This window comes from Pongo pygmaeus, chromosome 11 (assembly GCF_028885625.2).
Source record: "Pongo pygmaeus isolate AG05252 chromosome 11, NHGRI_mPonPyg2-v2.0_pri, whole genome shotgun sequence".
Taxonomy (NCBI): domain Eukaryota; kingdom Metazoa; phylum Chordata; class Mammalia; order Primates; family Hominidae; genus Pongo; species Pongo pygmaeus.
In genome coordinates, this window is record NC_072384.2 from 29,465,531 (window position 1) to 29,489,634 (window position 24,104).

At 35.0% G+C, this 24,104-nt stretch overlaps 1 protein-coding gene across 3 annotated transcripts in view; it reads right to left on the reverse strand.

Annotated features, from left to right (window-relative positions):
- The window catches only part of DPP10 (dipeptidyl peptidase like 10), a 704,745-nt gene that overhangs the window by 98,010 nt on the left and 582,631 nt on the right, over window positions 1–24,104 (reverse strand). For 2 of the 3 annotated variants that reach the window (XM_054478149.2, XM_054478150.2), the window contains 3 exons: window positions 19,573–19,727; window positions 13,159–13,256; window positions 6,086–6,209 (listed from right to left, as the gene is read on the reverse strand). In XM_054478149.2, the coding sequence (XP_054334124.1) occupies window positions 6,086–6,209; window positions 13,159–13,256; window positions 19,573–19,727 (377 nt within the window). Of the gene's footprint in view, window positions 1–6,085; window positions 6,210–13,158; window positions 13,257–19,572; window positions 19,758–24,104 lie in introns of all 3 variants that reach the window. The other variant, XM_054478151.2, reaches the window with a different exon arrangement.

The following is a 24,104-nucleotide window of genomic DNA, read 5'->3' on the forward strand; positions in this document are numbered from 1 at the left end:
AGTTTCTAATTTTATTGATGTCCAATTTATTGTTTCATAATTAATGATTTTTTGGCTTATTCAGTATAGTAAGGTTTTATTTCATATTTTCCCCTAGAACACTGACAGTATTAGCTCTTAAATTTAGGGCTATGATTTATCCCAAATTGATTTTAGAATATGATATGAGATGTCAAACATCAATTATTTTTTATCCAATAGGGATGCCAATTTTTTCAGCACCATTTTTCTCCATTGAACTGCTTTAGCACCTGTGTAGAAAATCAATCAATCATATAAATGTGGGTCTGTTCTCTGGAAACCATTCAATTTAGTTGACCTATTTGTGGTCCTTATGCCTCCATTAGCATCTCCAGGTTTTCGTAGCTTTTTATTTATTCTTGAAATCAGGTAGGGCTAACTCCTTCAATTTTATTCTTTACAGGATTGCTTTGACTTGTTCAGGTATTTTTTGTTTCCATATTAATTTTAAAAACAGCTTGTCTGTTTCTACAAAAAAAAATCAGAAGGGACTTTAATTGGTATTATATTAAAATTACAGTTAAATTTGGGTAGAATTAATATCTTAACAATATTAATCTTTTCTATTTAAAAACATGGAATAGCTTCCATTTATTTAGGTCTTTCAAATGCCTTTTAGCAATGCTGTAGTATTCAGTATTGGGGTATTTCACAATATTTGTTAAATTTATAATTGTGTATTTAAAGTTTTAAGGGTTTTAATGGTATTTTAACCGATTTTTTTCTTAATATCACTAACATATAGAAATTATGTTTTGTTGTTTCTTCATTCTTTATTTTGAAACAAGTACAAACTTATAGACAAGTTAGAAGACTGGTTTGAGAAACCTGAATACCCTCTGGACTTACTTGCCACTTGTTTATATTTTACCCCATTTGCTTCCTTACAAATTGTGATTTTGTATTCTAGGGTTTTTTGTAGCCTTTTTTGTTAATGTATACAGTTATGTTATCTATAAATACAGATTTACTTCTTCCTTTTCTAACACTATACTGATTCCTTGCTAAGTTACTCTGAGTGGGGCCTCTGGTAAAGTTTGCATCATAGTACTGAGAATGGATACCCTTACCTCACTGCTAATCTTAATATGAATAAGGTTAGTGTCTGCACATTCAGTAAGGGGGTACTTTATGGTATCTTTTAACAGATTGGGGATATTTCTTATTATTCATTTATGTTGAAAGTTATCATGAATTGGTTTTGAATATTGTCAATTGCTTTTTCTTCATCTACCAAGATATTTAATTCTTCTTTTTTTCTTAATATAATAAATTATACTGATTAGTTTTCAATATTAAACCAATCTTAAATTCCTGAGATTAACCTCATTTGATCATAATGCACTATCCTCTATTTATATTGCTGGAGTTGAGTATTGATATGTTTAAGGACTTTCTCATATTTGTGCTGATATGATTTGGCTGTGTCCCACCCAAATCACATCTTGAATTGTAACTCTCACAATTCCCACGCGTTGTGGGAGAAGCCAGGTGGAAGGTGATTGCATTATGGGGGCGAATCTTCCGTTTGCTGTTCTCATGATAGTGAATGAGTCTCATGAGATCTGATGGATTTACAATGGGAGTTTCCCTGAACAAGCTCTCTCTTTGCCTCCTGCCATCCACATAAGACGTGACTTGTTCCTCCTTGCCTTCTGCCATGATTGTGAGGCCTCCCCAGACATGCAGAACTGTAAGTCTAATAAACATTACTATAATTATTTTTTTTTGGAAATTGCCCAGTCTTGGGTATGTCTTTATCAGCAGCATGAAAACAGACTATTACACGTGTTAATGAGAGAGATCAGTCTAAAATGTTGTCTCTTGTATTTTTCTTGTCTAGTTGTGTTATCAGTATTATTCTACTCTTATAATATTAGTTGAAATGTTCTCTTTCTTCTTCACTTTCTAAGGAGTATAGGGATGTTATCATATACTCCTTAGTAAGAATGTTATAGTGTTTGAATATTTGCTCCCCACTCCCGAATCATGTTAAAATTTAATTGTGATTGTGTGATTGCAACAGTATTAAGAGGTAAAATCTTACGGGGTATTTAGGCCATGAGTGTTCTGCCATCATTAATGAATTAATGCCTTTATTATGGGAGTAGGTTTGTTATCACAGGAGTGGGCTCCTTATAAAAGGACGAGTTCAGCCTCCTTTTGTTTCTCTCTCTCTCACCCTCTCTTTGCCCTTCTGTCATGGGATGATGCAGCAAGAAGTCCCTCACCAGATGCCAGCCTCTCGATCTTGAATTTCCCAGCCTCCCAAACTGTGAGTCAATAAATTCCTGTTCATTATAAACTACCCAGCCTGTGGTAGGTTGTTATGGCAGCACAAAACAAACCGAGACAAAGAATTACAGGATTTATTCCTTAATAATTGATAGAATCTATCACGCAATCCACCCGCTTCTAGAGTCTTCTTTGTGGCAAGATTTCTAATTATGAATTAAATTTATTTAATTTACTAAATAAATTTATCTTTAATTCATTATTTTTATCTTTAATTGATGTAAAATTATTCAAATATTCTTCCTCTTCATACATTCACTTTGGTGATGTATTTTCCTTTTATTTTTAGTTGACATGTAATTATTGTCTATATTTATAAATACAGAGTGCTATTTTGATATATGTAAAAAATGTGTAATGACAAAGTCAGGATAATTAATATATCCATTACCTCAAACATTATCATTTTTTATGTGTTGTAAACATTCAACATTCTCTCTTCTAGCTGTTTGAAAATATATACTAAATCATTATTAACCACATTCAGCCTTCAGTGCTTCAGGACACTAGAACTTAATCCTCTCATCTAGCTGTAATGTTGTATCTGTTAACTAACCTCTATCCTTTCCTCCCAAGCTTTTCAGACTCTAATAAACACAATTCTACTCTCTACTTCTATAAGCTCAATTTATTTTAGCTCCCAGATATATGTAAGAACATGTAATATTTATCTTTGTGTTGACTCACTTATCTCAGTTAACATAATATCCTCCAGACTTATCCATTTTGCCATGAATGACAGAATTTCATTCTTTTTTATGGCTGAATAGTATTCCATGGAATGTTTTATGTGTATATATACACATATGTATACACACACACTCACTTTTTAAAAAAGTATATACTTTAAAAAAAGTATATACGTATGCTTTTTAAAAAATCCATTCATTTATTGATGAACATTTAGGTTGATTCTACAACCCAACTATTATGAGCACAGCTGCAGTAAACATCAGATGCAGGTATGTATTTGATATACTAATTTTGTTTGTTTCGGATAAATGCCCAGTAGTAGAATTGCTAGTAACATATGTTAATTATATTTTTAGTTTTTTGAGAAAAAACTACTGTTTTCCATAATAGCTGTACCAATTTACATTTATTTTTGTTGTCTGTGCTTTTGAAGTCTCAGCCATAAAATCTTTGCCTAGACCAATGTCCTTAAGCATTTTCTCTGCTTTCTTCTAGTAGTTTTATAGTTTTGGAAATTATGGTTTAGTTTTTTAATTCATTTTGAGTTGAATTTTGTATATGGTGAGAGATACAAATCTAGTTTCATTTTTCTGCACATTGACATCTAGTTTCCCAGCAATATTTACTAAAGAGGCTGTCCTTTCCCTAATACGTGTTCTGATGTATTTGTTGAAAATCAGCTCACTATAAACACATGTATTTGTTTCTGAATTGTCTATTCAATGTTTTCATTTCAAACACTGTATTTTTCAGTTCCTGAAATTTTATTTTCATTTTAAAGTTTGCATTTCTCTACTAAAACTTCTCACCTGTTTATTTATTGGAGCTATTCTCTTTTTTAAGTTGTTAGATTTATTTCTAATACATTTGTTATTGTATAAATGCATTTATATGAAGTTTAAAAACATGCAAAAATAATTTATAATAGACATCAGAATAGTAATTGCCTCTGGGAACTGAGATTGATTGGAAAATAAGACAAAGAAACTGTCTGGAATAACAGGGATGTTTTACATCATGATGAGGTGTGAATTATGGGATATATGCATTTGCCAAAACTCATTTAACTGCACATGTGAGATTTCTTCACTTCGTTGTACTTAACTTATACCTTGATTTTTAATTTTTTTATTGCTACATAATAATCATACATATTTTGGAGTACATGTGATATTTTGATACATGTATACCAGGTGCAATAATCAAATCAGTGTATTTAAGATATTCACCACTTCAAACATTTGTCATTTCTAATTACTTTTAAAACATTATGTGTCTGCTAACTCCAATATTACTATCCTTCGTAGGTCAGCTTTTACTGGATTTTTTTTTTTTTTTTTGAGACAGAGTCTCGCTCTGTCACCCAGGCCTGAATGCAGTGGCGCAGTCTTGGCTCACTGCAAGCTCAGCCTCCCGGGTTCATGCCATTCTCCTGCCTCAGCCTCTCGAGTAGCTGGGACTACAGGTGCCTGCCACCATGCCCGGCTAATTTTTTGTATTTTTAGTAGAGACGGGGTTTTACCATGTTAGCCAGGATGGTCTCGATCTCCTGACCTCGTGATCCACCCGCCTTGGCCTCCCAAAGTGCTGGGATTACAGGCATGAGCCACCGTGCCCGGCTACTGGATATTTTTGAGGAAGGTGAATAGGTTATATTTTCCACTTTTCTACATACATAGTATTGATCATATGATTGACATTATAAATGCTACATTGTTGATAGTCTTTATTAATTGTCATTTTCCCTTTAAATATGTAAACTTTGTCCTAGTAGACAGTTAATTTACAGACAGATGAACTTGATACCTTACAGTGTAAATGAAAGGTGATTAGAAGGTGTCTAGAATAGCCCTACTTCTAATGCTCTTTCTTTCTGGGTTCTCAGTTGAATACCCGAGGTTTTTAGGGAGATCTCTTCACTATTGTTGTTCAGAACTCTAAGGTCTCTAAACACTTTGCAACTTGCAGATTCTTCATTTGCGTCAAAAATTTTTAGTAGTTGGTTTCTTTAAGACAATATGGAAGCATATATGTATGCACAGCTAAGCATTGAGCCTAATACTTAAGGGGTCCTCTTCATAGATTGCTGGAGTCCTTTTCTATAAAGCTCCAACTTCTCTGGTCCCTGTCCTATAAATGCTAGTCACCAAAAAAGCCTCAAACTCTAATTCTCCCTGTCTACTTAGATCACAAAGATCTTTTTGCTTTGCTTGGGCTCCATCTCCTTGCCATTTGGTCTTAAAAGTGTTGCGAATAGAAAGTCATAGCAAGGTTGATTTTGTGCATTTACTTGATTTTAGCATTTATGGCCATGATCCTCCTAATGTCCCATACCTGAAAACAGTTGTTTTGTATATTTTGTACAATTTTACAGTTGTTTACAACAGAAAAGCTAGTCAGGTAACATCTAGTCCATCTTTTCCAGAACAGAAGTTTGAAAAGTCAGTTGTTAATCTAAAAATGCTTTACCCAAATACCATACACATAACCATTTAAACTTACTGCAATGTTTTCTCTACCAGGAATCTTAAAAATGACACACTGAATTTACTACAGAGTTTACAAAAACTGATATTAGGAATTGAAATATAACCTGATTTCAAAACAGAGTAGTTCGTGAACCAATTTTTTACTTGTTTTACTTAATTTCAGGACAGAAACACTGTTATTTTATCAGATCTATCTGAACTACAGAAAAAATTAAAAGGAATATGTTTAAAGAAGATAGGAAAGAAACTTCTTATATTCTCAAGATAATCAAAGACAAAATATGGAGAAAAATTCCATATCTGAGAAAGAAGCTAACGTGGCTTGGATTATACTTCATGCTGTATAAAAATTAATTTGGTTTTCAAAAGCTCAGTTTGTTCTCTTCTGCTTATCATCAATATTGTTCACTTCAAAGTTTGGAAGCTTTATAAATTAAAGTATATATTCTTAATAGAATAATTCTTTTCCTACTAGTTTTAAAAGTTAAACACTGAATTTTTTTGTACAAAGCATTTCCTGATTCCCGTTTGTAAAGCTGCATAAGCTACTTCATTTTAGGCATAAAAGAAAAGTAAATTATACTCACTTTACTACAAGCACCTGTAGTGGTCTCACAGACTGTGAGGATGGAGATGTTCTGAGGTCGGTTTAACCATCTTACCACAGTCTTGGTATTGCTTACCCATTTAACCATAGTGATATAGTATTCTCTAGTTTGGAAACAAAATTAAAAAGTATGTTTAGAGCCAGAGCGTTGATATAGTACCAACAATATACATTTGCCATTTTATATATAAGAATAACTGAACCACTATAAGGATGTTGCTTCATATTAATTTATGTATAGATAGGTAAATAGATAACTGCTCTTTTCAATATTTACATATATAAATACAAATATATGTGTATGTATGTATTCACATGGATGTATACATATGTATACAAATATACAGATAATTTGAGAAAAAATATGAGAGTGAATTATTTCCCAGAAAACTATTTCTTGGAAAAATCAAAACAATCACATGCTAGATATTTATGAAAATTTTCTATTGATTAGTACTCCTTTAAGTGCAAAACAAGTATACATTTATAAAGGTATGTTTTTTTTTCTTTAAAATCACAATCAATGAATCATCAAGAATAATCTCTTCCAATTAAAAGGCAAAGATTATTCCTGGCTTAATAATTATATCCTTTACATAACCTCTGTGTTATTTCACTTCATACATGGGGCCTTTGGCTACCAAGGTATGAATGGTTTGTTTTGGTCTTTGCCAGTTGTAGACCAAGGACCAGTCCCAATTTTTAATACAAATTTTTTTTTTCATATTGTTAATTATCTTATTTATTTGAAACATTTTTAAACAAGGAATGAATCAAATTAAAGAAGATGAGAGTCTATTAAATTCCTGGTATAATAAGGATATAATTTATGGGGCCAATTATGTCCTCATGGTAACTGGTGATTGGGAAAAGTTTATATATCTTCCTTTGTAACACATACGTTTAGACATGTATACAATATGTCACAAAGCTTCCAACTCACTCGCAACAAAATGCCATCATCAATACTCATCCATTTATGATAAAAACTTAAAAAAACTTTTCTAAAAACTTGCCCAGTTTCAGAACAGATCAGTTACTTTAGAAATAGCCATCCAGTCTACAGCCATACCATCCTGAACATGCCCGATCTCATCTGCTCTTGGAAGAAACAGCCATCCACATGTCATGGAAAGTGTCATCAATGTACTGTATTAAAACTAATTAACCCAGTTTTGGCCAGGCGCAGTGACTTATGCCTGTAATCCCAGCACTTTGGGAGCCAAGGCGGAAAGATCACGAGGTCAGCAGATCGAGACCACCCTGGCTAACACGGTAAAACCCCATCTCTATTAAAAATACAAAAAATTAGCCGGGTGTTGTGGCACATGCCTGTAATCCCAGCTACTCGGGAGGCTGAAGCAGGAGAATCACTTGAACCCGGGAGGCAGAGGTTGCAGTGAGCCGAGATCGTGCCACTGCCCTACAGCCTGGGCGACAGAGCAAGACTCTGTCTCAAAAAAAAAAAAAAAAAACCACAGTTAATTAACCTAGTTTTATATGACTTAGAAAAATATCAACTACAGAAAAATAACCTCTTGATACAAATCGCCTGTCTTTAGAGGTATCTGGGTTAGATATACAACTACATGAATGTTACATATCTAACATTACCGAGTAGCTACTGTTTCCTCTAGAAAACCTGTTAGCCTATCAAAGTGAAGATGTCAGTAGAAGGGCAAGCATAACCTGACATACAAGGAAGGCTGTCATATTTTTTTCAACAATCTCTTCAAGACATCTGGCAGCTTCCACAACTAGCTGAGCTCTGCTTGAAAACTGCCTTTAAACCCGGTAAAATCAAACATAAAGTGCCCGAAGTAGAGTTAATAAGGCAACATTGAATCAAAGATGCAGCTGGCTTAGGTATAATCATTGTCCATATCAATAGGCCTTGTGATCCTGCAAAGAACAGTGTCCTGTTCACTTTCACTGTGTTTCGTTTAAGCCAATTATTTTGCATACACCATTATACTTAGCAATGTGAATATTAAAAAGTAGAAAATGAAGTATTAACCTTTAATAGATTTTTCTAGAGAATTTAGCTTAGAGAAAAATGATAGTAAGTACTATAAATAATCAGAAAATAAGTGCTGAAATGCTGAATAATTGATATAAATGTTGTTGAAATTTGAAGTAAAAAATTAATTTGAATATTGTAAACAACTAACCAGAGACTGCAAAGTCAAGAAGATCATATTTTTTGGTAAAATCTATATTGAACTGTTATATAGTTGCTTTTCTAATCTAATCAGAAATTTGTCTCAATTACCTGCCATAATATTATATTTTGTGCAATATGAGGTAACAAACTAACATGAATAATTTAAAAATAAATACCACCAACAACAAAACAGAATTTAAATATTCATCTTGAGAGCTTTCCTTTTCAAAGTTAGTCTCAAATGAAATGCTACAAGAACATCTTTGCATCACCTCTCAGGCATGACAGAATATATTTATTAGCTAAGCTGTCAAATTTTGACTTAAAAAAAAGAACTTAATCTCTGGAAAAGAATGAAAAGCCAACGAGTACAAATGTGGTGAATAACTGATTTTTAAGGGAACACTAACTTAGTTGTAAACTGTTAACTTGAAAATCATTAATTTACAGCAATATACCTATATTTCTCTTTGATAAATATTGTGATTATTGTGTCTGTTTTTACATAATGTGGCTTATGGTCATAAGCAAAGCATAATCTGATGTGAGATACCTCATTATAAACCTTACTTATACCCAAGAATGACCTTTCAAATAGTAAACACAATCTGAAGAATGAAAGCTCTCCACAAATTTTAATTTGTAAAGTCTAACAAACGGCCATTTCAAACCACTGAAATTTCTATATGAAGGTGTTGGAGATAGCCAAAATGGAAGCTCAAGTAGAGCTTGACACATAGGCAGGAAGGAAAGATACATCTATTAACTCAATCACTTCCTATATCCTTTCTTTTCTTGCCCCAGGAGCCTAGGTGTACATCTCCCTGTGATTCATATTGACTGATCCTGCTTACTCATAAGTATTCAGGCTGTCTCTGAACGAGGGAGTAGGGAAGCACCCTTACCTGGAAATGTCACACTCCTTGGCCTGCCTGCTGCAGATGTAGCTTTCCTCCTGGAACTCCATCTCATGAACACATTAGATCTGGTGTTCCACGACCAGTGGCCAGCAGAAGTGTCCCTTTCTTATAACTGGGTTTCCTGCTTGTTCCTAGTCTCCATGGCTCTGGATTACCCAGGAAGTCCTCGAGGATCTGGTCCTCTTGAGCCACAGAGACAGAGACAAGCTAGTTAGAGGGATTGCACTCAAGTCAACAGAGACTTTCTATCAGCTGGGTGGTCTGGCACAGAAGATCTAATTGTCCACAAGGTTATATGGAATGGAGGCCCCAGCATCACCTGCAGACAGTTATGTTAGCAGTTACACCGTGTTTTCACGGCCTTCCTGTCCAATCATTGCTCTGTGTTTATACCAAAATATTTGTGCAATGTAGTTACTTTGAGCTCATTCTCTTCTAGATAATCTGTGATGTCTTCCCATAAGTATATTGTGATGGTATTCATGACCAAATTATAGCTAGTGTTCTCCAAAGACCTCTATTAATAACTATGCATTACTTCTAAGAAGAGTTATTCAGGACACTTCCATGAACATGGGTTAATTTATTAATTAGATTTTCTTGGAAGGCACAGATATTCCTTGGAAGAGTAAGATATGTAGGCTAGATATACTTAAAGAAATAGGGAGAGAAAGCATGACAGTGTCAAGCCCAGAGTCAAGGGGCAAAATGACCATGTTAAATCAGTGACGCAGGTTGAGAACAATGGTTCACAAAAGACAGGTGACTACAGAAAGGTTTCTAAGAAGTAAAATAATGCTAAAGACATAGAGTAACAAGAAACCAAGGACAAATCATTACTTTTACTCTTCAGACTAGAGAGGTCTACACAAATGACCATGTATCACTTCTCCAAATTAATGTCACTTATCCAATCTGTGGAAAATCTTCATGATTCATTATCATAAGATAAAATTTCCCTGGAAAGTAAATATATATTTTAAAATTCACACTTAAATTTTCTAATATTGTGTGATTGCAATACCTTAAGTGCACAGTACAACAATTTGGCAAAATGTTTCTTCCTTCCAAGATGAGGTAACCCATCTAACTCCCACTGGTTCTGGGGATATTCAAGAAGGGGCATTATCTTTGTTCCTACCATGCTATATTCTTTTCAGAATCGATACAGACTGTGGTTCAGTTAAAGATAAACTAATGGTGATAAGATGAGTCTGAACTGAATTACTATTGAAGAAAAGTTGCACTCGTCTAAATTGATGAAATGACTTCAGCTGAATCAAACAAACAAATAAATAAATAAAACAACTGAAGATAGTATGAGGGTAAGAATTAGGAGAAGAAATTATGCCTTTCTGTAGATTATTTTATCCTTTTAATTTCTTTTTACATCATATAAATTAATTAAAATGTATTTTACAGTCTTTGGTGAGTATACGTATTGGGTTGAAGGGATAATGATAATGATACTAGCTTGGAGAACTTTTTCTATTACAGTGATAAACACTAGTTATTATAAATAAGTAAACCAATCATCCAAATAAACAATCAAACAGACCAAAAAAGGACCTAAGATCTTCAATTCAAACAACAAAAAAATATTGTTCTCCAGTGTGGAGGTCAGAGAATCCGGTTTATAAGGTAGTGCAAGTCATGAAAAAAATCTTTCTATATTTATCTTACTATTATTCCTCCTTATATAGACATAATCATATATGTATTCAATTATTGTTGTAGTCATTGTGGCGATTTTATTAAGAGAAGAAAGCTAAGAGATGATTGTATTTGTGGTTTAGGTGTGGCGGAAAAAAATTACTAACAAATAAACTGAAAAAGAAAAAATGATAGTTTGTAACTGTACTGAGAAACATAATTGACAGTCACTTATTGACTGTCAATTCACAGATAACCTAAAGATTATAAAAATATACCAGATGCTTAAGTACCATACTAAAAAAAAACCATAAACATGTAAATTATTATAAAACGAATTAATTTTAAATATTCTGCTATTGAGAGTTTAGGCAGTATTTCAAACTATACAGGTAACTATGCTATGAACACAACACAAACATCAAAGAGAAGAGAGGACATTTGATGAACTTAATAGGACATGAAGAAAGTATGTTATTAATAATTCAATGTATATATGTTTATATTTATACAAATAGGTAAAAAAAAAAAACAAGGTCAGGAATCAAGAGCTCCTTTTAGAAAGAAACATGGATATTGTAAAATTGATTCCTATTGCAAAAATTTTTTTGAAAGGAAAAAAATTAGAAATTATTATTTCAAGACAAGGAGGGCCAGCCACGGTAGCTCACGCCTGTAATCCCAGCATTTTGGGAGGCCGAGGCGGGTGGATCACGAGGTCAAGAGACTGAGACCATCCTGGCTAACACAGTGAAACCCCATCTCTACTAAAAATTCAAAAAATTAGCTGGGCATCGTGGCGGGTACCTGTACTCCCAGCTACTCAGTAGGCTGAGGCAGGAGAATGGTGTGAACCCGGGAGGCGGAGCTTGCAGTGAGCCGAGATTGTGCCACTGCACTCCAGCCTGGGTGAGACTCCATCTCAAAAAAAAAAAAAAAAAAAAAGACAAGGGGATTCAGTCCTGAGAGAGGTAAAGTGATTTATTCAATGCGACAAATGAAATGGTGGTAGACATGTGAATCAAACACTCCTAGTCTATTTCCCTTTTCTGTTATTCCATAGCATTAAACAAACCAGAGAAAAAGATTAGAGTTAGAGACCAGATAAAATGTCAGTAGTATCCATCATTGCTTCATTTGTAACGTAACCATTCATGGCTGCTAGATCAAGCTCAGAAATAAATGTTACTATTTCATTTGGTCAACTTTATTACATTATATGTCAATTCAGGCCTATCTTTAAGGTCTTCCATCCAACGTGGATGAAATGCTCTGTAACTTGATGAAAGAATCCTTACTTCATTTTCTACTTTTCTTATCAATCAGTCCTGAGCCTCTAATCTCAAACATTTACTCCGCTGGGATTTATCTTTTCCATCAGTAGAAGGAGAAGTTCATAAACCTTTATTACCTTTTCAAGTAGGTAAAATTTCCACACACATCAGGCTGCACTCTCTGTGAAAATGACCAACTGGGATGAAATTTTTTCTAAATAATGTCAATGAAACAACATTTGAATGAAATATCTGTTGGAACCAATCACCCTGACTATCGATATCATCAAAATAAACTTTGAACTTAGCCCCACATCATTCAATACAATGTGAAAACATTTTTCTAAATCAGCTGCCTATCCCATCTCTAGGGTTGTGATAAATTTCCAAAGGACTCTAGTATTTGAAAGAATCACTTTTGAAGTATGATGCCATGCTAGATTTCAAAATACACATGATTATATAATTAGTTGTTCACTACTAAAGATTTTGCTAATATTAAAATTATGCTTCTGACCCAATAAAATGTGTTTATTTTCTCCCTGATCAAGTTTCTTAAATATAAATATTTCATACATAGGATATTTTGAAAAAAAATTTATTAAATGTCTCTGGAGAAGAAAGCTAGAGAATCTTTGGCAAAACTGTGGGAAGAAAGTTGTAAAAACTCACTAATTCCAGAGAGATTATACACTTTTAATGAACACCTTCAAAAAAAATGTGGAGCAACTATTTTCTTGAAGAAAATTCAGTGGAAAATGATCCTTTGTTCCCATCTCTGTCACATCTCCAGCAAAAGACCTAATTCTCAGTATCAGCCTTTTCAGTCATTGTATGGTGCTAATAATCACCTTGGAGCTAAATGCTTCTTAGGAACAGCCAGACACCGAGAATGACTTAATTCCTCACTAACGTAGGCAACTTCAGCTTTATTTTCAAGTGGATTTGTTGAGCTGATCACATCTCTATCTGAATTGCAACAAAATGATAATTGGAGTGAAAATATCTATTTCCCCATAAAAGTGAAATTGAAATTGCATACCTTGATTTAAAGCTGTCAGGTGGCATGAGCTCCAAAGTGTGAGTTGGTCCATACAGGTTTACAACATATAATTTTATTGTTGGGTTCACTTGACCTGCCTTTGAGAAAATGAAAGTTATATTGCAAGTACATTAAGCATTAGAATATATTGGGCAAAAAAGAAAAGGATTTTTGATTCATTTACTGTTTTGTGTTAGAAGAGAAAAAAAGTTTAATTTCTCTGAAGTAGAAATGATTTTAAATTCGACAACATGATTGCTTTCAATTGTTTTTGAAGATTGCTGCTTCTCAAGCATTTTCGTCAGACAGTTAAAGGTGATAGGAAATCATTATGACTTCACTCATTAGGCAGTGCTACTGTGTTCTTTCCCTAAAACGGCACCAGAAGGGCTGGCTGTACAAACAAACAAACAAACAAACAAACAAAAAACTAGTAGATCAAGTAGCTACTCACATTAGAGGATATGAAATGCAATGGGAAGAAGGTTTGGCTAATTAAAAAAAAAAGGAGAAATGAAGAAAAAAAGAAAGGAAAGAAAGAAAGAAGCCTACCCAAACCAGGTGCCCCAAGCTTAAAATTCCAAAAGCCTAATATATGCTATCGCAGTAATCTCCTGGGCTTTCCTTTTAAACATTACTAATTACTAAATTGGGTGACTCATTTGCATAATTGACGACCCTTGGGAGGTGGGCCATGGGCGGACTGTCCTCACTGAGTACCTGGCATGAGGAACAGAAAGGCAAGGAGAGCAAGGATAATTTAATTTGAGTTCAGTGAATCAACACTTTATTAAATAAATAATAACTAGCAGGCATAGTAGTTGGCATGTTTCTGGCACATAGTAGACACTAAGGCATTGCACAAATTATTAAATTAAATGTCCCTACTACAGTCGTAAGATATAAACATTTTCTTGGTCACAATGGAGAATCTAAGCAAACTGTGAACGTGAAATACCTAAAACTAAGAAAGTTAGTATTTAAACCTAGGATGTTCTTAACTACAATGCGAATATTGCACTTTCTGTTTATTCCAACACAATGGCCTTCAAAGTTTTGCCAAATACACTGTGAGTAAGGGGCAGGAATGAGAACTTTCATTGACATATTTCAAGCAGTTGGAATGAATGAATGAATAACCACATCAGTGATGTGCCAAATTACTTGATTACTTGTGGCTTAATATGTTTCTAAACATTATGCGATTATCCTTATGATGTGGCTGATGCTTAAAGAAGTCCACATGAGATATATAGAAAAGAAAAAGGAAATTAAATGTGAGTTGAATTTAAAAATCTGATAAAAAACCTAAAGGGAATAAAACTGATTTAAAAATGACGAAGATCCATGTTTAAGGAATTGGCATTGACAAAACCCATAGTTAAATCAGGACCAGAATCAACATAATATATTCCAACAGTAGCCAGCAAGAGTTCCTCAATAAATGTTTTGTTAGGATATCCAAACAGACTAGCACATCTGTGGAAGTACATCATTCACAGGTTAGAATTTTTGAGCCAAAGAAAGAAGTCAGGAAAGGTTTCCACTATGGAAATGAGGTAACCATTAAGACAGATTATGAAATTGGTTCATAGAGTAAAGGGCTTCCTGGAAGATAAGCTATGAGCCTGCCGCACACCAATGGCTCTGGTATCAGAATTTGCAAATCTTTTCATTGTTCCCAAGCCCAACAGTGCCTGGGAACATTTTTTAGGCAGTTTAGCCTTCTGTGACTCTTAGGAGCTCTCTTTCACATCAATCTTGTTTTAATTTAGTTGTCGTGTTTCTCCCTGAAAATAATGGCCTTAATCTATTTAATTTTTAGCCTACCGTTTCTCTAGCTGGGTCAGGTATGTTAAACTTTAGAGCCTGACACAGTATTAACAGTGCCATTCAAAGTGTTGTTCTTGTACTGTAGCATCAATCAGCATCTCCTGGAACCTTAGCAACGCATTCATGGATCCCATCTGAAACCTATATTTAGGCTTGGAATTAGAATCTCTCAGTGTGGGCCTACAAATATGTTTTTACAAAATTCCCAGATAATGAGTGTGCAAATTTTAATAAAACATTGATCTTTATCTGTATCCTTATCTATTTATGTATCTATCTATGTAACAGCTCAGTAGTGGTAAAGTTAGACAGCATCACAATCATTCAGAGGTCCTGAGGGGCTTGTTAAGCTACTGACTGCTGAAGGCAGTCCACCTCCAGCGTGAAGCTGATACCCTATGATGCTGGTGAAAGGACCACATTTTGAGAACAGGCTTAGCTTAATGTGTAAGTCCGTGAAACCTGAGTCCAAATGTTCACTCTGTTATTTGCTTGGCATGGCTATGAGCACATGCTAAAGATTCTCAAGTATCATTTTATTTGTCTTATTTTGTCAAAAATGAGACAAACACTTCTTTGAGAATATGTCACAAATCAGAAATTTTGAGTTGAAGGTTTCCTGTCTGTAGATGAGAATATCTCATAAACTAATAAAAAGATTTATATAAAGTGCCTAAAATAGTATATGGTAGTGAATTAAAATGATAATTATTGTTAAGACATTAAATCTTCTAGTTAGTGAAAAGCTGTGCTTCCATTTTTTATCATTCGATACACTGATTAAAGCAAATGGGAAATTAAATTAAATTAGATCTTTCTGTGAATTCTTACCAATGATGCACAGTTTTATGGCATACTTTGTTAAAGACATATCAGTTATCATCTTTAAGTCAGTTTTCTTTATGTCAGCAGCGCTATAAGCTTATCACAAAGTAAAAGTTGTGCACACATGTGGCCAGTTTTCAGACAAAATGTGAACATCTCAACTAAGCATTAGGCTGCCTCCAAAATTCAACAGTCCAGCATTCTAAAATCGCAGATTTGTATCTTTCCATGGAGTTTTGAAATTAAGCACACATCACAAGTTCATTTGTAAATTTTAATATTTGAATCATTTCAAGAGTTTGCAGATTAGAGGGTTTTCATCTATTTGCTTTTTACAGTTACATTTGCCGTGAAGACTGCAAATCCACAAATTTCTCCTCTCCATTATTCTGAAACACAAGCCTCAATAAAAATTAACCTTATTTTACTGGCAACTAGATTGTCATTAAACAAGATAATGTTTTAATTAAAAAGATTAACCTGAGGTTACTGGGATAGAACCGTGCATCTCTTTTGTGCTGAATTGCTAATGATAGGGTATTTTATGAGTTCTGAATCATGCTGAATTAAGTAAAATACAAATATATTTGTTTACTGTATTTCGTTAGTAAATCTGACCACATTAGGTATTTGCTATACTCATTTTAATCTAGTTTAATTTAAGGCACAATTTAGTATAAACTCTAGGTGTTGTTTCAATTTCCAAAGTAGCACTTTTTGAAAGTTTATTGCATAAGAGTGAATTGAAACAATACATTTGTTACAGCAAAATCTAACAAAACATTTCTTGAAACCAGAGTAGATAACAAAAAATTTGAAAATTGAAGTAACATACCCAAAATGATACTGAAATTTGTTTTAAGAACAAGGACCAAAACAGATTATTTTCTTACAGTCCTATTGTCTTAAGTACCTGGGTAGGTGAGCAGGTCTTCCTACTAAAAATCACCTGAGGACTGGAAATTCTTTCTTTTGGCTTTGCCTATTAGAGGCATTTTTTTTCACTTCTAAAAAATATTAATGGTAGTTATCATATATAGTTATACATATTATTTGCATATATATAAAATGACAGGTGTGAGGCTAAGAATGGCACCCATATGTAGCTAAGTCATTAGGAGTAAATGGAGCAAACAGAGCTCCATATATATGTGTTAACTTGACAAGGAGATGTTTGGATTCCAGCTGTGTTTTTGGAAATACAAATTGTTGACCTGTGGTAGTTTTATAGAGAGGGATGAAATCAATAGATTTGAGTTTTTTCTCTGTTCTTAAAATAACTGTGACTTGTATAAAAGCACTAAGCCTTTTAGAATCTATTTGCTCATTTGTAAAATTGAGACAATTGTGATAAAGACCAAATGAGAAAAAAACAAACAAGTGGAAAGTCTCCCCGAAAACATAAAGTTTATCATTAGGACATGTGATTTCTACAATTAATAAACAAAGATTATTATGTTAAGCCTATCTTTACTATTAAGCAATATTAATTTATTAGAAGACATTATCAAATGATAAAGTATCTAGGTTCATATCCAGTATCTTCTGAATTATTGCTGACATAATTTAATTTCCTCAAATGCTTCCATTGGTTCGTTTGTTTGTCTCAATCTAGTCAAAATTATGAGGCCTAGGCATGGCCAAGTTCAAGCACCATGAGTCTAGAACTAAGAAGGCAATTTGAGCATGCAGCTAATGCATATGGTTTTACTATGTGAATTAAAAAATCCCATTTCTTTTGGGAAATCAGTTACAAACAGTTGTCCCTTCCACAGAACTGACTGAATTTTCTTTGTGAGTGTGTTGAGCAATCAGATGTGATTGTATTCCCTTTGTGCAGTGCACCGAGGAGCTGGATATTATTTTATTCCTTTGTGCAGTGCACTGAACAGTTGAATGTGCCTTTCACAGTATGTCACTAGTTCTCCATTTCACATTTAAATTGTCAGGTGAACATTTATTATCATAAATCAAACAAAGTGAGAATTAATATATTTGGGGCAACTTTTCAGGTTTTCTCTGGGGGAAAAAATAGTGCTGGTATGTTGTATAGGTCCAAACTGTCATGTCAAAAAAAAAAAAAAAAAAAAAAAGCTAAATCTATAATTGGAGAAAGCAGAAGTTCTTTTCTTTGAGTACAATAAAAATCTTTTATGCAGCACACCAGCATGGCACATGTATACATATGTAACTAACCTGCACATTGTGCACATGTACCCTAAAACTTAAAGTATAATAATAATGAAATAAAATTAAAAAACCCAATACCATAAAAAAAAACTCTTCGTATTATTTTTTTGTGAAGTTAAATCATTGTGTTCTCCTAAAAAGCACCGAGCATATCTGCTTTCTAATCTATGTCCAGAGAAGACCCTATAAGTTACATTTTAAAATCATGGAATCATATTCTTCATAATCTTGCATTGAATACTACAACCTGTGGAAGGAAGGTGGATGAGAAATCTTACTGAGGAATATGCTCATTTTATCTCTGATCCTCCATATTCAAGCCTCCTTTTCTTGCCTTTGGATAAAATGAATATGGCGGCTGGTGGGAACAGAAGGAAAGTGTGATTGACCTCACCCCCACCCTGACAGGGCTAGAGTAATGAGGGCGATGGGAATCTACCCAGGAGCTTGTCTAACTAATGTAGTGCATGAATTAAATGGTAGAAAACCTATTGTGCTTGAAAAAAACAAAGTACAACTCGCTAAAGAAATGGCTTAAAAATGGCTTCTAAATGAGATCAACATCCTCTCTTACTTAATTAGGAGGTGTTTGAGAAGAGAAATTCTACAAGTTTCCTATAAGACATCTTTACATGATTAATATACTGGGGGCCTTACACATGAGCCTTCTTCTTTGTTATATAAACAATGGGAAAAAATACGTGTTTAAAAGAGATCTCAAGTAATTAAAGATGGCATACAGAGGAAAAAACAGTACAATCCAGATGTTTTTGCAACCCTTTTATAGAGGCCTTGCCCAACACTTGAAAATAGTTTTGCTCTCTGGAACATATTGCCATATTTCTTCACCTGATGAAAAATTCCATCTGTCTTACCTACCCATGGCTATGACTCCATACCAGCATTTTATGTAGTGTGTTCTAGAGTATGCTCTGCCAAGCTAATGCTGATATTGATACTAATACTAATACATGCTTTATGCTTAGTCTATTCTTTATGGGTGATTTTTTATACTTGGTCCTTTCTTTATTGAGATTCTTTATGCTTAATGTATTTCAGACTGGAGATTCTTTATGCATAGTCTATTTTTTATAGAAGATTTATAATATACATTAACATATAGCACATTAAGTACTCTAAGAAATCATCTGAAAGAAGCTAGATTTTTTTTTTTAAGAACTTCCAATGTATTTGACCATGGCACTTTCCCCTCCTTTGTAACACCTATTATGGAATAGGCCTTGGACAAAACATTGCCCTGGCCTCAGTACACCCCTAATTGCTTCTCTCTCCCCTTTCAACTGTAAGGTGTGAAAAAATAAAAGTGAGCATCAATAGGAAAGAAATGCAACAAAAGTGAAAGTTCACACACTTTCAAATCATCTCTACCTCTCTCTACCCAAGCACTGTGTATAGACTACTGGGAGCTCGAAAGTGATGAGTCTGACAAGTAAGGAAAACTTCTGTTTTCCTCCAAAGACAATTTGTTCAAGAACCAAGAATACCATCCGTCAAGTCACTAGTGCAGAGAGAGAAGGAACAAAATAGTACTTCCATGTTACTTACCTTAGGATATGGATACTGCTTTCCTTTGGGATACAATGCTCCAGTAAACCGAGGGATAACCATGGTGGGTACCAAAGAGTCATTTATCATCAGGAAGGCGAGTCTTTCTCCATCCGGTGACCACCAGTGGGCGATGTGAGAATGCAGGAGTTCCTCTAGAATAAATGAGTGTTATTTGACACCAACTGTAGAGATGTGGGCTCAGTGACCCACAAACATCTGTCCTTGAAATCTCCATTGTACACCTACATTTTCTAGACTGTGTATTGAATTTTATTAACTTCCCCGAAAATTCTCTAATTCTGAGTTACCCTTTTAATTACAGGAAGAGCAGCTGTAGAGGAAGGAAACAATGAAGCACCTAAGTCAGGATTTCATGGATTTTCAGCAATGTAGACAGAACAGATGAAAGCACTACTGGAGTAATCAGAATGAGAACACTGATTGAAGAGTGAGATGTGGCCTAAAACCATATCCATGTCATGATTCATTCATATTTGCATGCAATCATATTTGTATTCTATCATCATCAACCAAATTGAGGGCCCACTAGATTCATCAAACTATTTTAAGCTCTAAGAAAATGGAATAAGAAGTATACTGGGTATTTTTCATTTAATTCAAGATCCACTATCCACTTTTTTGATTCCCACTTTCTGGTCCAGAAAGCTAACCCATATGAATGACATCAAAATGGCCCCCATGTCCTCTGGCTTCCCTTTGGCAGAAGATTATAAAAAGGAGAGTAAAGTCAGGTTATTTATTCTCTTGGTTCTATCCTACAATGTTACCTCAGGCTGGCTGTGAACTTTAAATGATGTCACTACTTCTGTCACTGCAGCCACCTCTACACAAATTTCTCCTTCTGTGTCTAGTAATGGCTCATCTTCATGGTCATAGGAGTGCAAACAACTTGGCTGCTACTAGCTTAGTTTATATCACTTTCCTTTGTGGTTTTCCTACCCCTTAACCTTAGCAAATGTTCTCCTTGTAAATAAAAAGATAATAAAATGTTCACTTTGTAAATAAATTATCTTCAAAGCATCTTGTTGAATGTGCCAACACTTGGGACTCTGACAGATACAGAAGTTAATACTAGCAACAGACTCAGAAGAGACCCTCAAAATTAGATTTTGAGACTACGTTTGTCATCTCTCTATCTATACGTACAAATGGAATTTATCACCTTCTCAGGTGGGAATTGGAGCATAGACAATCCATAGCAAGAGATGGAATTGTGAGTAATCAATCATCAGTGGTGGTGACATGGAATAAAATACAGGGAGAGGGAAAAGGCATTGGGAGAACAAGTGCTTGTTGAAATAGGTTATATTTTTCAATACAAGTGACAATGGTCTTTTTAAAAATCTTGTAATGCCTGTCCTATGATTGTCATATGGAGAGTGGCAAAGGCTCCACACAGCATCTCTAGTTATAGCAAGTCAGTGTTGTAGCACTTACTTGCTACAACAATGATGATTGTAAAGATTAGGGAACAAGTTCCCATGGTTCTTCTGTCACCCCAGAGATAGTACACAGGAAAAAAAGAGAGCTTGAAACAATGATTGTGAAATTAGGAATGCCCATGCAGAACAAAAGGTCACGATGGTATCTTTGGAAGAGTCTGTCTCTTCTGTAGTTTCAGGGAAACTATGGCCACAGTCCAAGAGAACATAGGAATGGGTACAGGGCTGCAATACATATTAGAGGCTCAACTCTATTTGTTCTTTTAAGGTAAGACAAAGATATTCATAAAGATGGATTGGGACCCTAACACACAGGATAAGAATGTTTGGACAAAAGCATACAGTATAGTTATGATTTCTGGGCCAGTCTTATAAATAACACATTATGGTTGAATGCTGCTGTATGTGGTTAATTTTATGGCTGAAGATATTGAACATCAAAATTCTGACAAATCTTCTTGCTGACAGAGGCAACCTCTATCCTAGGGAACTAGACCTCCTCTGCATAGAGGTAGAGAATGGGAGACAAATTTCTTTAAAATTTAAAAGTGTGCAACACCGGGGATGTTTCTAGAAATTTAGTAGTTTGGGATACACTGGGATATCTCTTCTAAAGTGAGAGAAAAATTGTTACAATTGTGCTTATGCAAAAGTAAAGACGAATTGAATTCTTTGGACTTTGAAAACAACATAAGCCTCATTGACATATGTTCTCTGTTCTATATCCCAGGCAAGCTGTAAAGCTGCTAGTTCTGAGTAGAATCGGTGTACCAGGGGGCCCTGCAACTGGTCTAGGCCATGTTGCAACCTCCTCTATGTCCTGAACCTTGTGACTGCGGCAGATCCAATGGCAATGTCAGTGCCCATGGCAAATAGAGATGCTGTGTGGAGCCTTTGGGACTCTCCATATGACAATCATAGGACAGGCTTTACAAGATTTGAAAAAAGATCATTGTCGCTTGTATTGAAAAATATTATCTATTTCAAGAGCAGCTCTTTCCAGGGCTCCAGTAGAAACATTTAGCCTCATCATGGGATACCAAGTGAGTATGCAACCCAAACTGCCCATCATTAACTGATTGCTATCTGATCCACTGACCATAGAACTGAACACACACACACCATTCTACTATAAAATAAAAGTGAAATTGAGCCAGAAAACAAACGTGATTGCCCATTGTATTGCCTTCTCTGCTTCATCCCCTCTCCTCATCTCACATCTGTGCCACAAAGCATGTTTTCCAACACAAGTTGGCGAGGGAGAAATAAACGCAGGCCTGGTGTATGGCAGGTCTGCAGGATGTACAACAACAAGCTGGAATTGGGTAGGCTCCGTACTAGAATCTGACTCAGGAGTGGCACTGAAAGACAATAATAAAGAGAAATCTTCCCATTTGGTAAGATTTTGAACAGAATACTTAGTTGTCCGTTTTTCGTGGAAGACTTAGTTTTAGGCATGGAAATGTCCTGATTCACGCACAGTAACTAATAAGGGTCCACCTATCAGGGATGTGGCAAAAATAAAATTAGAAAACTAGTGACAAGGAGGTTTAGGAAAAACAAGTGAATTGACTTACCAGAAAGGGGAAAAATTTAGGACAAGATGACTGCCAAGTACATGTCCGTCAGCCTCTGGCTCCCACCATTACCTGCCAATGGTAGTGGCCATCACTGAGCCTTTGACATAGGATCACTTCTCAGGGGAAGAGCTGATGGCATGTGAATTTCTTGCCACAAAATATTTCCTTTTTTGAGATAATGTAATGAGGAAGGCACATGAATTATATGAAAACCTTTCCATCAAGACAGTGTAGCATTTTGTCATCACAGAAATACACACATATTCTGGGTGTGGATTTGCTTTTGCTGCCAACGGATCTGTTCAGCACTACTCTTTACAGAAACATTTATCCATTACCATAATAATCCACGTTACATTATCTCAAAAAAGGAAATATTTTGTGGCAAAAAAGCACCATGGGCTCAGTGGTGGTATTTACTAATTTCATCATGTTCCCCAGTAGCTATATGTACCTGGATTGATAGAGGAGTAAAATAGTCTGCTCTACCTCAGTTTTGGCACTATTTGTTTAGCAATAACCTTGAAGCCCGGATTTCATCCTTTAACAGTGTGTCCCACCTGTATAGCCATGAGGTACAGATCTAGGCACTAAGGGGTAGAAGTAGTAGTATTATCTTTTATTATCACACCAATAACCCACAGAACACAATTTGCTTCTCATTCCCATAATATTGAAGTTGTTGAATTTAGAAGTCCATTGCCTAAAGGACGAGGGTATCCACCAGGAATATAGTCATAATTCTATTCCTCTGAATTGGAAACTGAAATTTTCTCCCCACCATTGTGGGCTGATTATGCAACCCCCCCAAAAAAAAGACAAAACATTTACTAAGCTGGGTCTGATGATGGACCTCATCTGCCAGAAATAAAAATATGTTTGCTAACTGCATGTTCTCACTCATAGGTGGGAATTGAACAATGAGAACACATGGACACAGGAAGGGGAACATCACACACCGGGGACTGTTGTGGGGTGGGGGGAGGGGGGAGGGATAGCATTAGGAGATATACCTAATGCTAAATGACGAGTTAATGGGTACAGCACACTAACATGGCACATGTATACATATGTAACAAACCTGCATGTTGTGCACATGTACCCTAAAACTTAAAGTTTAATAATAATAAAATTAAAAAGATATATATGTGCTATGCAAAGGAGGGCAAGGAGAAATACATTTGGAACTCAGGAGAGTCACAAACACATTTTTGCCCAATAGTACTGGTTGGTGGAAAACTGAAATTGTAACAACACAATTAACAAAAGGATGGGGCCAAGTGCAGTGGCTCACGCCTGTAATCACAGCACTTTGGGAGGCCAAGGTGGGTGGATCACCTGAAGTCAGGAGTTAGAGACCAGCCTGGCCAACATAGCGAAACCACATCTCTACTAAAAAATAAAAAAAAACACAAAAATTAGCTGGGTGTGGTGGGTGGCTGAGGCAGGAGAATCTCTTGAACCCAGGAGCTGGAGGTTGCAGTGA